General features: G+C 36.7%; 1 protein-coding gene across 1 annotated transcript in view; it reads left to right on the top strand.

The window, feature by feature from the left end:
* Window positions 1-3,589: 3,589 nt before the first annotated feature.
* Window positions 3,590-16,559, top strand: part of MCMDC2 (minichromosome maintenance domain containing 2) — a 28,964-nt gene continuing 15,994 nt past the window's right edge. The window contains exons 1-8 of the mRNA XM_004372545.2: window positions 3,590-3,683; window positions 3,775-3,905; window positions 5,747-5,806; window positions 8,207-8,402; window positions 9,408-9,530; window positions 9,648-9,752; window positions 12,030-12,155; window positions 13,822-14,059. Of these exons, the coding sequence (XP_004372602.1) occupies window positions 3,590-3,683; window positions 3,775-3,905; window positions 5,747-5,806; window positions 8,207-8,402; window positions 9,408-9,530; window positions 9,648-9,752; window positions 12,030-12,155; window positions 13,822-14,059 (1,073 nt within the window). The remainder of the gene's footprint in view (window positions 3,684-3,774; window positions 3,906-5,746; window positions 5,807-8,206; window positions 8,403-9,407; window positions 9,531-9,647; window positions 9,753-12,029; window positions 12,156-13,821; window positions 14,060-16,559) is intronic.

Here is a 16,559-nt window from a genome sequence, read left to right as displayed (position 1 = left end):
GCACAATTGGAAGAGCGTAGTCAATGTCACTGAACTGTGCGTGTAGAAATTTTTGAATTGGTGTATCTTTGGCTATGTGTATTTTCACCAAAAAAAAAAAGGTTGAGAAGTTAGAGGGTTGACATGTTGTGGGGTTATTAACCAATGTCATAAACAATATGTGTACTACTGTTTCATAAGAAACTATTTGTTCTATAAGCCTTCACCTGAAGTACAATTAAAAAAAAGAAAACAAAAAAAAAACACCTAAGTAATTAGTATGCCACCAGTTATCAGGACACTCCCAGTCACCCCCCGACCAGGTCACTCACTTCCTCTAAGCTGTTTTGTAGACTCTCTGGAGAATTCCTGACGGATCTGGATCTAGCCGGCTTAAGGAGGTCACACATGCGCAGAGCTGACAAGAGTGACTGACAAATGACTTTGCCCCCCCCCCCGCCCACGCATGCTCAATAGCATGGGAAAACTCAGGTCAAGGAACGAAAAGACTCATGTCAAAGAACCAAATTCACCAGACATGTGTCATCTCCAGTAGCAGAGCCCATTTCAGAAGTGAAGAGTCCATCAGGGCTTCCATGCCAAGTCTTAGCCCTGCCCCATAATAAATAATCAATAAAAACTATGATTATTTAGAACTTCCTGATCCTGCCTACTTGCCTTCCTCCACCCCTATATGAATATGTATAGCTCCCCAAACCTACAAAATGTAAATGCTTCCTCAAATTGAGGAACTCAGTCTGAGGTTGATACCTCTGAGTTCCCGCTTGCTAGCCTGCAGAATAAACTCTTCCTTTCAAAACCAGCATCTGAGAGACTGGCTCCTTGCACGCTAGGCACCGACCCACCGGTCCGGTTTTATCAACACCCTGGTCTGTGATAACAATGAAAACCAAAGGACGTCCTGTATCTTCTTTCCCTTGCAAGAGAGAGAAAGGGTGAATAAACTACAGGTGGGGGCACACGTCGACCTAGTTCACTGAGGTAACAACAAGGCAGCTGCTGACCCGTCCGTCCTCCAGCCTCCCTGGGCTTCCCGGCAGCCCCAGCGTCCGCGCCGCCAACGGGTAAGCGCATGCGCACGAGGGGGAATGAGCATGTGATTGGCGTCTCGAGGCGAGGCGGCGCGCGCCGGCAGTCGCACAGGGTGGGTGCGAAGCGGGTAGAATTCACTGCACGCGGTGGGGGTGTGGGGCCCGCTGTAGGGCAGGTTTCCGCTGTGTTTGGGTGCATTATTTTTTTCCAGGGTGTGAGGCCTGACTCATTTTCATCAGCTTTGGTTGTGGGGTGTTTTCAGTCTTTTAGCACTGTCGTCCTCTCACAAGCAGAGAAGATCGGTGTCTGTTCCAAGTGAACCAACACTTGGGTTCTGTAGGCTGTGAGAAGACTTAGAAAATTTTATCCCAGTTATTTAATGCTTTTTCACAGCCTTCCGTGACGTTTTCTCCACTTTCCCCTTTTTTGAAAATGCCTCCGCTATCCGGGACATTCGCTTTACACAGGTGACACCCAGAGCTTTGTCTCTAGATCCTTCTATGGTTCTGAACTCCAGGCTGTGATTATGTCACCTTACTGGATATATACATTTGGGTGTGCCAAGAGCCTGCCAAAGTCAATATATCTCAAATGAATTTTTTCTTGTCATTTCCCTACTCTTCTCCCTGGATTTCGTGTTTCCTTTAGAGCAACATAATCTCCCTATACCCATATTAAAAACTCAGTTATCTTTTTGATTACCTCCCCATATTGTACAAGCTGGTTACCATATCCAGTGTGAGATCTTTAAAAGTCTGGAATCCATCTCCTCCTTTCCGTTCCTTTACTAATCCCTTAATTGAGCGCGTCGCTATTGCAATAGCTAGAAATTGATGATCGACTCTTCCCCATTCTGATCCATTTTGCACACAGGCAGCAGGCACTGATTTCCAAATAATAATCTGACCATGTTACTCCCCTGTTAAAACAAAAACACCCTTGATGGCTTCCCTTTACCTATATAATAATCATCATGGATTTTAAGAGCTTTCATAATCTGGCTTTACCCAACCATTTCATTATCAATAGCCTCCCTTCATTCAGCCCCAGAAACCTATGTTCTAATGTAGCAGAGGTGAGATGTCTTGAAAACAACATGCAGTTTAAGATCATTGAATTTGTGGCCACAGAGAAATAAACTCTGAGGTTTCACCCCTACTAAATACTGAAAAGGACAGTCTCACATAACTTTTCTTTGGAAAATGGTCTGGACTCCAGGCAGCTGGGATGTGGCTCTAGCAGGGCAGGGCTGATAATTAGAGGAAACAATACTAATGGGGGATAGCTCCTATCTCTGGAAAAGTTTCTCTTTTTCTTCCCCTTCCCCTCCAATTACTGAAATCTTACTCATCTATCAAATGTCATCTAATAATCATCTATCAAATGTAATCTATTAAAGTAGAATTCAAAACTTCTCTATGACCCCACTGTACTGAATCAAAATGTCTTAAAACTAAATGTGATAATAGAAAATATTAGCACAACCTCCACACAAGGATGATCCCAAATTTTGTGAAACATTTCATATATATTGTTCTTTCTGTGCTCCCTAGTATATTGATGTTTCTATTATAGCACTATATTGTACTGTAATTGTTTATGTGTTTGATGTCCCTCACTGGACTCTTTCTGAAGAATAGGGACCATATTTTACCCATCTTTGTGTTCTAGACTATGCTTTGGACAGTTTCGTATCCAATAAATAGTAGATAGCCAATAGGTATTTGATAATGAATAAATATATTAGTCATTATTTCTAACTTCTCTCAGTTGGCAAATCGTGGAAGACCAGATCCAATTATAATCATTTTATCCCTAGCACCTAATACAATTACTGGCATATATTGTTAGCAATTAATGTTTGCTGTCTTTAAATGAATTTTACACTCTCTACTAATACCATAGTTTAATGTTTTAAGATGGTAACTGACACAAGATTTAAAGCTGGAAGGAGTTCTTAATCATCTAAACAATGCTTCATTTCCTGCAGATGAAGATACTGAGCCAAGAGAGGTCAGGTGATTTTCCCAGAGCAACCGGGAAATGTGCTGAGTCTAGAACCAAGTTCTCAGATTTCCTAGCTTACTACTTCTTCTACTATCCTATCACTTAGATGGAATTTATGAAACAATTTTCACCACTTTATTTTTTAAAACAATGCCTAAAAATGTACCTCATCATCTGATATTATTTATTTCAACAAGCATTTTTTGAAGTACCTACTCTGTAAAGAGATATTTGAAGCAAGCTCCTGTTCTTAAGTTTGCTGTCTTATGGAGGATTCCATAACAGTGTTGATAAAAATGTTATTTGGCAAAAGAAGACAAAGTCTTATTTCCCGTTGGGTCGGAATTTTTAGTTAGAATTTTTACTAGTTTTATTTTACTCTCAATTTTAATAGTTTGTAATGTTTTACTAGCTGTCTTGCCTTAAAAGTAAATTTTTTTTAATTTCTAGGTATTCTCATCCTTTCTATGAGTTGCACCATCTGTATTTATTTACTAGCAACACTGATTTAATCAATTAGTAATACAGAAGAATAATTAACTAGGAGATAATGTCAAATCTAAAAATGAAAGAGGCAGCTCTTATCTATCTTGACAGAAGTGGACGCCTCCAAAAATTTATTGAAGATTGCAAGTATTACAATGGTATGTTCAGCAAAAGTAACTTACTTTAGAAACTTTAAAATAAATTCCTACATATAACTATACTGACTTTTAGAACTGTTTATTTCTACAGATTCAAAACAAAGTTATGCTGTCTATCGATTCAATATTTTAATAAATCCTTCTGATGTTGTTGAATTAGATGCTGAACTTGGAAATCACATTTTACACCAACCCTTGAAAGCTGCTCAAGTTTTTCAGTCAGTAAGTTAAAGAAATAATTTTTTTAAATTGTGCTTTAGGTGAAAGTTTACAGCTCAAGTTAATTTCTCATTCAAAAATTTATACATATATTGTTTTGTGACATTGGTTGCAATCCCCACAATGTGACAACATACCCCACCTTTCCACCCTGCATTCCCTGTGTCCATTCGACCAGTTCCTGTCCCTTCTTGCCTTCTCAAACTGCTTTTGGACAGGAGCTGCCCATTTGATCTCGTATATCTGAATGAACTAAGAAGCATGTTCCTTAAGTGTATTGCTTTTTGTTTTATAGTTCTGTCTCATCTTTGTCTGAAGAGTGGGTTTTGGGAATGGTTTTAGTTCTGGGTTAATAGAGTGTCTGGGGGCCATAGTTTCAGGGGTTCCTCCAGTCTCTGTCAGACCGTTAAGTCTGGTCTTTTCACGTGAATTTGAATTCTGTTCTACATTTTTCTGCTCTGTCTGGGACTCTCTGTTGTGTTCCCTGTCAAGGCGGTCATTGGTGGTAGCCAGGCACCATCTAGTTCTTCTGGTCTCAGGCTGGTGGTGTCTCTGGTTCATTTGGTCCTTTAGTCCTTTGGGCTAGTATTTTCCTTGTGTCTTTAGTTTTCTTCATTCTTCTTTGCTCCAAGTGGTATGGCACCAATAGATGTATCTTAGGTGGCTGCTCACAAGGTCTTAAGACCCCAGACACTACTCACCAAAGTGGGACGTAGAACATTTTCTTTATAAACTATGTTATGCCAATTGACCTAGACGTTCACTGGAACTATGGTTCCCCTGGCCCTAGTCCCGGCTACTGTGTCCATCAAAGTGTTTGGATGTGTCTAGGAAACTTCTTTGCTTTTGCTTTGGTCCAGTTGTGCTGACTTCCCCTGTTTTGTGTGTTGTCCCTTCCCTTCACCAAAGTTGGCCCTTGTCTACTATCAAGTTAGTGAATTCTCCTCCCCTTCCCTCACTACCCTCGTAACCATCAAAGAATGCTTTTTTCTGTGTTTAAACCTTTTCTTGAGTTCTTATAATAGTGGGCTCATACAATATTTGTCCTTTTGTGACTGATTTATTTCACTCAGCATAATGCCCTCCAGATTCATCCATGTTGTGAGGTGTTTCCTGGATTCATCATTGTTCTTTATAATTGCATAGTATTCCATAGCGTTTATGTACCATAATTTGTTTATCCATTCATCTGTTGATGGGCATTTAGTTTTTTTCCATCTTTTTGCTATTGTGAATAGTGCTGCAATGAACTTAGATGTGCATATGTCTATTTGTGAGACAGCTTTTATTTCTCTAGGGTATATTCCTAGGAGTGGGATTGCTGGATCGTATGGTATTTCTATTTCTAGCTTTTGAAGGAAGCACGGTATTTTTTTCCAAAGTTGTACCGGTTTACATTCCCACCAGCAGGGCACAGGAGTTCCAATCTCCCCTCAACCTCTCCAACATTTGTTATTTTGTGTTTTTTGGATTAGTGCCAGTCTTGTTGGGGTGAGACGGTATCTCATTGTAGTTATGATTTGCATTTCTCTAGCAGTTCGAATCCACCAGGGGCTCCTTGGAAACTCTGTGGTGCAGTTCTATTCTGTCTTATAGGGTCACTATGAGTCGGAATCGACTCAATGGCAATGGTTTCTCTTTTTAATGGCTAATGATTGTGAGCATTTCTTCAAGTGTCTGTTAGCTGCCTGAATGTCTTCTTGGTGAAGTGTATGTTCATATCCTTTGCCCATTTTTTAATTAGATTATTTGTCTTGTTGTTGTTGAGGTGTTGCAGTAAAGAAAAAAATAATTTTATGCCATGTGGAATTTTTGGTAATTTTTTTGTTTGTTTCAAATCACAGGTCTGTTTTATTGCTGTTAAGACTCTTTCATTAATTGGACAGTTACAGACTGAAACTCAAGTAAGTTTCAGTTTAACAAAGAAAGCTAAGGTATAATACTTCCAAAATGACTAACAAATTAATGTTTTTATATTCATAGATTACTTTGTTTATTAAAAATTATACCACATTTTTCCAAAGTTCAATGAAATATTTTACACACATCTTTACTTCCTATATTGTTACTTATAACATTAAACATTTTTATAATGACATATTTCAAACATACACAAAAGTAAAGATAATAATACAATGAACCTTCATATGTCTGTCACGGAGAATCAAGATTTTGCCACACCTGCATCATCAGTGTCAAATCCCAGACATTCTGTCATTTCACCCCTACATACTTCAGGATCTACCTCTAAAAAATATGGACATTTTTCTTGTATAACCACATTGTCATTATGACCCCTTAAAAATTTCAATAATTCGTTAGTATCATCTAACATATAGTCCATATTTAAATTTCCCCAATTGTCTCAAGAATGTCTTTACAGTTGGTTTGTTCAAATCAACATCCAAACAAGGTCCACACATAACTGGTTCTTATATCTCACTAAATCTCTTAAACTAAAGCCATTCCCTCTCCTTCCCTTTTTATACCATTGACTTTTTGAAGAAATTAATTGTCCTGTAAAATGTCTTGTAATCTGGATTCCTCTAGTTGCTTTCTTTTGTAGTGCTATTTAACTTATTCCTCTATACCCCGAATTTCTGTAAAATGGGAGTTGGCTCTAAAGACTTGCTTAGATTCAGGTTCAACTCGTTTTGATGAGAATCCATCATAATTAGTGTCATGTATTTCATTTTGCACAACATGAAGAGGGCTATCATATCTCTTCTCCCACTTTTAGTAATGCCACAATTGATCACTGGGTTCAGATGATGTCAGTCCGATCACTTCATCATACAGCTTCTCATCAACATTCACCTAATGGTTTTAGCAGCCACTGATGATCATTGCCTAGATCCATTATTTCATTAGGAGTTTAAAAAATTGTGATTTTATGATTATAGCATTCTTCCTGAATTTATTAACTGAAATTATCCTATAAGAGAAACTTGCATCAACTATTTGGTTACCTTGAAGTACACCTTGTATAGGAAAGGCAGGATAATGTTTGATTCTTTCTCTTTATCTATATTCAGACAGTAAATGATGAGTTAAAATCCTAGCAGCTTCCAATGATGACCAATGACCAATTTTTAAAAAAAATTTTTTTAAATATCATTAGGAATTCATGAAATTTTATATATCTGAAATGTTCAAGTGAATCACTATTATTCCTTTTGATGTTTATATTTTCCTATTTTTAGTCATTGGGAGAGTCTCTTCAAGTTTGTTCCTGTGTCCTTTTGACACAATCCCACTAGCTTGGGTTTTTTTTAGACTTAAAACAAATATTTATTATCTCACAGTTTCTGTAGATCAGAAATCTAGGAGTAACTTAGCTGGTTTTTCTGTCTCAAGCTCTCTCATGAAGTTGTGATCAACCTGTTGACCAGGGCTGAAGTCTTATCTGGAGACTGCACTAGGAGAGGATGCATCTCTAAGCTTGCTCTTGTTGTAGCTGGCAGATCTCAGTCCCTTGCTGGCTGTTGGCGGGAGGCCTCCCTCAGTTCCTCACCATGTGAAGTTCTCCACAGGACTGCCTCGCAACATGGCAGCTGGCTTCCCCCAGAGTAAAGGATCCGAGAGACAAAGAGAAACAGCACCAAAGATGAAAGCCTTAGTCTTTTTGTTTTCAGTAATATGAATTTCATTAATTGTGCAACTTTTTGGAGGTCTGATCATTATAGTTTTATTATAGCAAAAAGGATAAAAATGAAGAGGTGCATAGCTCTGGCCGAGGTCTGGGATGGTTCCCAGCAGGGAGCTACCGTGTCCCAAAAAGGAACATTCTACCCTCCTATGTGCATAGATGTTTATCACCAACCAGGAGGCCCCCCATTAGTTTTTTATAGCTCCCTTAGTTTCTGAAACAAGAAGATATCCCATATCCATCTGGTATATTTTCTGCCTCAGACACGGAATCAACCATTTCCCTCAAGGAATTCTGTTATCTTTTAGTGAGAAATGGTATTTAGAGATCACAGTCTGGGCTCTAAGAGTATTTATTGCTATTGAGTTGTCATTGTTTTATAAATCTTTTCAGTGGATATAGCCAGGAAATGTGTATTTTTAAAGAAAAAACGAGTTCATAATGATATTTCTAATTAAAATGTAAGTTTATAAGGTTTTTAATTAACTTTTTAAATTTTATACTTGAATCTCTTCTCTTATGCTTAAAACCTTGATTCCTAACAACACTAGCAAATCATTTACTTAACTCTACAATATACTTATATTTATTAACTATAATAAAAGTTCAGTTGGATCTGCAGTTTTTATTAATACCATCTTTATTTTCTTATTAGATTAATATAGTGCTGAAATTAACACATTTACCTCCTTTGCCAAGTTATGGTCTTGATCTTTGCAAGTTTCCACTTGATTATACATCTCAAAGATTTTATATGATGCAAGGAATTGTAATTGCAATGACAACTGTAACCAAGTATACACAGGGTGCAAGATTCCTTTGTTCAGATGAGGCATGTCCTCTTTCACAAGGTAAATATTAAAATGTAAAATCAAACCATTAAGCAATTTATTGTTTAATCCTAAATCATGTTTACAATTAGTTATGAAATGTTCACAGAATAGAAAGAATGGAATAAAAGTTGGTATTCCCTAGTGTTTTAATGTTTACTGTGTATAAGCTTGAAATGTTTTCTTATTTGGTTCCACTTAATAACAAGTTGAGCTTTGGTGGTGCAGTGGTTAAGAGCTACGGCTGCTAACCAAAAGGTCAGCAGTTCAAATCGACCAGCTGCTCCTCGGAAACCCGATGGCGCAGTTCTACTCTGCTCTATAGGTCACTATGAGTCAGAATCGATTCGACAGCAGTGGGTTTTTTTTTTTTTTTTAAAATAACAACTGCTCATGTAATGCTGAGCTACTTGCTCTTCTCACACATTATTCCATGACTCTGTTTTTGCTTGTGGTGTTCTCTCTCCATGTAATGTCCTCTTTACAATCCTTTGGCTTAACTTTAGTTCAGTCCTTCTACAGAGAATCTTTTCCATTTATCCTCACTTCTCATTGGGTTGGATGCCCCTCCTCTATTCTGTCTCAGCACTCTGCAGATGAATACCTCTGCCAAACGGTTAAGCTCTGGGCTATAACTGAAAGGTTGGCAGTTTGAGTCCATCCTGAGGTGCCTCAGAAGAAAGGCCTAGAAACCTGCTTCCAAAAGGTCACAGCCATGAAAACCCTATAAAACCTGTTGCTGTCCAGTCGATTCCGACTCATAGTCAGAACTGGCTTGATGGGAACTGATTTGGTTTTTTCTTGGATTTGTCATTGTAATTGCCACATATTAAAATTCTCTGTGTAAGCATCCATGTCACCAGTGCCTAAGCACAATTCCTGACAAAAAAGAGGCGTGCAATAAATGTTAATTGAACTGCTCTGAACCCACATGCGAAACTGAATTAATTATACTTTGAGTTAAACTAATTAAAAATGGATGGCTAAACCTGGAAGCAAATTTAGCTTACCTCTGTTTTCTTTCAGGATTCCAATATATAAGAGTGCATGTGCCTGGTGCTACAGAATCGGCAACAGTAAGAAATGACTTCTTGTGTAAGCTATGTGCTTCTTCACTTCAAGAAGACAGAAAATTTAGAGTACTTGGTGGTAAAAATGCATTTACATTTTGTAAATACAGTTTTTAAAATAGTGTCTGATATCTTATAGTAAAAATTAAATTGACTATATTCTAATAACTAATTATTTTTTGCCCTTTGCCTTAAGATAAACAGATCGTTGAAGTAATTACTGCAAAGGCACTTCGTGCTTTTCAAGGAGTTTCTAACAACCAGCAATTTAGGTTTCAATCTCTTACAGTTTTCCTGAGAGGTGAGTAAGTTGTGTTTGAACTTAAGATAAATTGCTACAAAATATCGAGTGGATTTATTTATACTAATATAGAGTGATACTTCTATAACCTGGTGTTTAAGAATCATAAGTGTTTTTATTCTTGAGTGTTTTTAAAAAGTCATATTTAGCTAATGTATTAATCATTCATCCATTCATTCATACAATATTCACTTAAAAAGATATCAGTACCAAAATAAATAAATAAAAAGTGATCAGTATCTGCTATGTCCCAAGCACTGTGATAAGTCCTGAGGTCACAGTCATTTTAAGGTAATGATCTCCCATTTAAGGTAATGATCTCCCATTATTCTACGTGTATATGTCTTATGTAAATATTGAGGGTCTTGTGTTAGAATATAAGCTTCCTGAGGGTAGGAACTTTAGTTTTTTACTGCACATAGTAAAAACTCAAAAATCTTTGTTGAATGAATGAATGAACATTGACTGATGGTCGGCTATGGAGGGAGAACTGCATGGGTAAGGCTCTGTAGTAGATAGGGTCTGAAGTGCAGGAGGAAATCATTATGCGGATCATTCACTCAGGGAAGAGGTTAAGTCTTCACTGGGAAACCAGAACTGTGGAGATAAGCATGGGGTTCGACCTCCTTCTTTTGACTAAAATTGGAGGAATTAAACTTTAGAAAGAGAGATCTTATGTATAAATCATGTAGAGGAAACTCAACTGTTAAGAAAGCGGAGATTTAAGTAAAAACTCCCTATGGTTTGACAAGGTCGAGGCAGACAAGTGAGCTCAGATGATAATAAGTAAATTTTATATATATTAATTACTAAGTGTACTTTTACATATATTAATCATTTAGTCACAGCAACCCTATAAGGTAGATTCTACTGTTATCTTAGAGTGAGGAAACTGAGGCACAGAGAGTTAAGTAACTCACCCAAGGTCACACAGCTAGTAAGTACCAGAGCCAGGATTCAAACCCAGGCAATCCAGCCTCTAAGTCTGTGCTTTTAACTACTTTACTCTAGCATATACTGTATTTAAACTATAGTTTGCAATATAGAAATGTAAGTGGCTATCCAACGTATATTTTAGCAGAAAACCCTTTCTTCAAATAAACTCTAGCATAGAACTCAAAGAAATAGAAAAAATCAAATTGATAAAAGCAGGCCTTTTTGAGTCAACACGGGAAGAGAAACCTAGACTTTCCAGTCTTCCTCTTGACTATTCCTTCACCTCAGGACACATCCACCGAACTATAAGATTCCATGGAGCAGGTGAAGAGAGACCACAGTCTCTTTTTATTTTCTCTTGTAATTCATTCTGCATCCTTTCGTTGGGTTTTTTGTTTGTTTGATTGATTTGTTTTGCTTTTATGTTTTTTATGTTTACTTTTTCAACTGTTGAGCCTACTTCTTCCCGTTCAGATTTACGTGTTACACCAATATGCTCTCTAGGGCCAAAAAAAAAAGAAAAGAAAAACAAGACAAAAAAGTAGAGATCACTCTTTGATATTCTTCACAGAGCAAAATGAATCCTTGCTCCTCTTTGTAAATCCTTCTTTTATAACTTTACAACCACTCAATTTCTAATTGTGGAATAGAGGATCAGGATTTTTAGTGTTTTTTTTTCAATAAACTTTGAGCTTGTGCAAAAGGTTTGTCCAAGCTGGCAACGTGAGAGAGGAACAGAGAATAGTACAAGACTTTCACTTTGGAGACAGGCAGACCTGGATGCGAGTTTCAGTTGTGCCACCTACTAGTTATTAGCCTTTCACAAGTCACTTAACCTCTCAGTGCCTCTTTTTTCATATGTAAATTGGAGCTAATAATATCTATTATACAGTTTACAAGTAGAGATAATGCATGTAGAAGTATCTTGCTTGCATTGTTGACAGTGAGTGGTAGCTTTCAGAATTATTTTCTTCCCAAATGGGATTATTAATTACAAGTTTGTTTTAATTAACATTCCTTGTCCTTTAATGCAAAGATATTTCATATTATATACAATTACTTCTTTCCTTTTGACTATAAGAGAGTATTTACTTTCTATGGTTACGTATTTATGGAAGTTAATTCATCATTGTATGTAAGTATCAAAATTTATCAGGAATAATATTGCTTCAATTTATATTATTATAGCCACTCTATATGGATATTATAATAAACAAAATTAAATAGTTTACTACTAATTCAACTACTGAATTGTTACTGGCTCTAGATCTTTGAACCATATGATCACGTACAAGTTTCATTTAGTAAATGGATATTTTCTTCTGTGTTTAATAATTTTAGATGAATCAGTGAATAAAGCGAGTATAGGAAATGAGTATAAAATTATTGGAATTCCAACCTGTGTCAAAACCTCACAAAGTGCTGTCTGTATAGAGGCAAATAGCATCACTTTTTGCAATCCAAAAGGTAAGGAAGATGCTGTTTCATAAATTTTTCAACCTGTTCATCAAATAATGACTGGCTGCCTATGCGTGGACAATCTTCTAAGCACTAGGGATACAGTTGTGAACAGGCCAGTTAAGGATCCTGCTGTTGTGAGACTCAAATTCTATGACAGACAGTCGGTAAACATGTAAACTAATTAATAAGACAATTTTAGGTAATAATAAGTGCTATAAAGAAAATAAAACTGGTTAATTTTGGAGAACCTTCCTGGCAGGCATGATTGTCTTCTTTGAGCTAATCCTTATTTTGGTTCTTTACAATTAGCAATGAGACATATATTTCAGGATGCCAAGAGTTAGAGATTAGTCAAAGGATTTTTCTACACTACCCTTTATTCTCTAGCTAAGGCAATGCTAAGTAACTGTTGGAGTGTAAGAGAGAAAACCCAATAAAATAGCATCCTTTTCCTATCTGAATTCTCAACTAATCGAGAAATAAGCCAAAAGAATAAGGTACATGAAGGCCAAACTATCGCCTTTACTACTGATAATTTTCATTAACAACTTCAGCATAATTAGGCATTAAGAGAACAAAAGTGAAGTGCAGACTTACTCTTTTAACTTGGCTTACAAATGTCTAAATGTAGGAAAGACCAATTAAATCTTAAACACAGTTGAATTTTTTGGAATCAATAGATAATCATTTGCAGTAACAGGGGCCCAAGTTGAATTTAAATGCAAGTGGATTCTAGATACCTCTGCTTATCTTGAAGAGAAAAGCCTCTTAAAAGAACAAAAATGTTGAAGAAAGAAAACACTGGTGGACAATTGACATTTTAGTAACCTTTTAAATGTTTTCTGCTATGAAGACTTTCAAGATGTATTGATTTGGTAGCAGAACATGACACACATATGTATATGGTTATGCGCTCGACTACCAGCCAAGAGGATGGCTATTCAAACCCACCTAGAGGGACCTTGGAAGATAGAATTGTGACCGAAAGGTCACAGCCCTGAAAACCCTATGAAGCAGTTCTACTGTGCACACATGGGTTTGCCATGAGTCAGGATCAACTCAAACAGCAATATGGGAGCCTCATGATCTGGCTTTGCTTTGTTGTTAGCTGCCATGAAGTTGGCCCCAACTCATGGTGACCCCATGCACAATGGAGTAAAATGTTCCTTGGTCCTGCACCATCCCCATGATCGGTTAAGGATCTGACTGTCTTAACTGTGGAAGCTCCACTAAAACCTATTCAGCATCATGTCAACACAGAAGCCTCCACTGACAAAGGGTTGTGGCTGCACATGAGGTGCATTGGCTGGGAATCCAATGGGGTCTCCATCTGGAAGGCAAGAATTCTACCACTGAACCACCAATGCCCCTTGGCTTTGCTTACATGTCTTAAAAAGAAGAATTAGGGATTTGCTTACAGCCACACAGAGCCTATCTGTATGGACACACTGGGTGACTGCTTCCTTTTATTATATTCCCTGGGATAGAAATGATAGGCCAGAGTGACCACCAATCATAATTTAATACCATTATAAGAATTCAAATATGGCATCATTAAAAGAACTGTAACTTGATAATATTTTAGATAAGTGGAATAGGCTATCTACAATGTTATTTTCTTATAGTTTTAAAATCCTTTTTAATTAATATATGTTTTAATATTTACTTGCAGTTTCTTCAGGAATTAGTGACAACTTCATTCGTCTTCTCTCCTTGACTTCCAGCTCATGCTGGAAGTTTACAGCAATACTTGCCAACATCTTTGCATCACAGGTTGTTCCTCCTGGGACTTATAATTTGCTCAAGCTCTGTTTGTTGCTGAGTCTAGTACAGACAAGTGATCGTAACAAGGAACTGCAAGATTGCCTAGATATTTTAATTATAACAAATGATACTCTACTTGTAGACAGGTGAAATATGTGACATATTTGAAATTATAAATTGTATTTATAAAGATGAATATTTAGAATATATTTGAGCAGTATGAGTGTTTAAATCAATTTTTATCAATGAAGTTAAAAACTTTTAAAACATGAATTGAGAAATAAGATATTTGCTTTCAATATTTTAAGAGTCTAATCATTCAAAATTTCAATCTATTTCCCTACTCAGACCTTTACAAATAAATGTATCTTTCCTAGGCTTCCTTTTCCCTATTCCCTAGTTCAATGTTCTGCTTTTGTACTTTGTTTTCATTTTTAAATAATCTACCCCCTACATGGCAACAACTCATTTTCTCCTTAATCTGAAAGATTCCATTCAAATGTTGATTCACCTGTGCCCAAATAAGCCTCTGTCAAAAATTCCAGAATTACTATTTTGGGGGAATATCACCCTAACCTTGCAATGACCCTCTACTCAGCATTTTGGGGCTCCCCACTAGCAAATACCCTTTCAAAAAAGCTACATAAATGTGCACAAAGCTAGGAATCCAGATGCTGACTCCAAATTGTTGCAACCCCATGTGTGTTAGAATAGAACTATGCTCCATAGGGTTTCCAATGGCTGATTTTTTGGAAGTAGATTGCCAGGCCTTTCTCCTGAAGCACCCCTAGGTGGACTCAAACTTCCAACCTTTGTGTTAGCAGCTGAGCGCATTACATTGTTTATCTGTTTCTTATTGATTTGTGATACCAGTTATAAATTGTGGCCTTTGCTATTTTCCTGTTTGTCATTAGCCCTTTGACTTTTCTTACGGTATTTTCTTATGGGGCTGTCTGAAAGATTTTTTTAAAGGTAAAATTTATATATAGTGAAATAATCAGATATTAAGTATACAGTCTGATGAGTTTGACATGCATATAACAACCTCCACAGTAAAATATAGAACATCTCCATCACCCCAGAAACTTCCCTCATCCCTCTTCCGATCAGTTCCCATATCCACAAGTGATTTCTATTACCACGGATTAATTTTCCTGTTCTTGAACTTCACATAAATGAAATCCTACAGTGCACATTCTTTCGGTCTAGCCCCTTTCACTCAGCATAATGTTTTTGTGAGTCATTCAGTTGTGGTGTCAGTATTTCATTGTTTCTTTTATTCATCTTATGAATGTACCACAATTTGTTTATCTTTTCTCCTAGTGATGGATGTTTGGGTTTCCCATGTTTTGTCTAGTATGAATAATCCACTGTAAGCAATCTTGTACAAGTCTTTTGTGAACATATGTTTTCATTATCTTGTGTAAATACCTAGGAGTGGAATTGCTGGGTTATAAGGCAGATGTATATTTAATTTTATAAGAAACTGCCATTCAGAATGGCTGTACCATTTTACATTCCTATTGACAATGTATGAAAGTTCCAGTTGTTCCCATTCTCACCGACATTTGAGGTTGTCAGTCTTTTCTATTTTAGCCATTCTAACCAATTTATGTAGAGTCAGTTCCAACTCATGGCAACCCCATGTGTGTCAGAATAGAACTGTGCGCCATGGGGTTTTCAATGACTGATTTTTGGAAGTAGATTACCAGGTCTTTCTTCCAAGGCACCTCTGGGTGGACTCAAACTTCCAGCCTTTAAGTTAGCAGCTGAGCATGTTAACCATTTGCATGTGAAATGCTATTTCATTGTGGTTTTAATTTGCATTTCCCTGATTACTACTCATTTGAACTCTTTCGTGTGTTTATTGGCTATTCTTACATCTTCTTTTATGAAGTGCCTGTTCAATTCCTTTCCTCACTTTTTAAATTGGGTTGTTCTAGATGCACGTCCTTGGTGACATATAGGTTTTGTGGATAATTTTCTCCCAGTTTCTAGCTCTCTAGCTTGTTTTTTTATTTTCTTAAAAGTGTCTTTTGATGAGCAGACTTTTTGTTTTGATGAAGCCCAATTTACTAATTTATGTTTAGTGTTTTCTGTTTAATAAATCTTTGCCTAACCAAAGAGTATGAAGATATTATTTTATGTTTTCTTCTAGAAGCATTATGGTTTTAGTTTTAGGTTAGGTCTTTTGTCCATCTCAAGTTAACTTTTGTATGTGGTGTGAGGTAGAAGTCTGGTTTGTTTGTTTTTTTTTCGATAAATGTATCCGATTTTTCCACACCATTTGTTAGAAAGACTTTTATTTCCCTTTTGAATTGCTTTGGTACCATTGTTGAAAATCAATTGAACTGCATATGTGTACTTTGATCTATTGGTCTGATACTTATGCCACTATCACATTGTCTTGATTATTTTAGTTCTATATTAAGCCTTAAAATTGGTAGTGCAACTTTATTACTCATTTGCAAGATTTTTTAAAAAACTATTTTAGGTCTTTTGCATTTTCTTATAAAGTTGGAAGTTGTGGTCCATTAGTCCTTTGGACTAATCTTTCCCTTGTGTCTTTGGTTTTCTTCATTCTCCCTTGCTCCAGATGGGATGAGACCAGTGGAGTATGTTAAATGGCTGTTCATAAGCTTTTAC

Source organism: Trichechus manatus, unplaced genomic scaffold (assembly GCF_000243295.1).
Source record: "Trichechus manatus latirostris isolate Lorelei unplaced genomic scaffold, TriManLat1.0 scaffold00018, whole genome shotgun sequence".
In the NCBI taxonomy this organism is placed as follows: domain Eukaryota; kingdom Metazoa; phylum Chordata; class Mammalia; order Sirenia; family Trichechidae; genus Trichechus; species Trichechus manatus.
The sequence above is the reverse complement of the archived record's forward strand: the minus strand, read 5'-3'. Positions and strand labels throughout refer to the sequence as shown.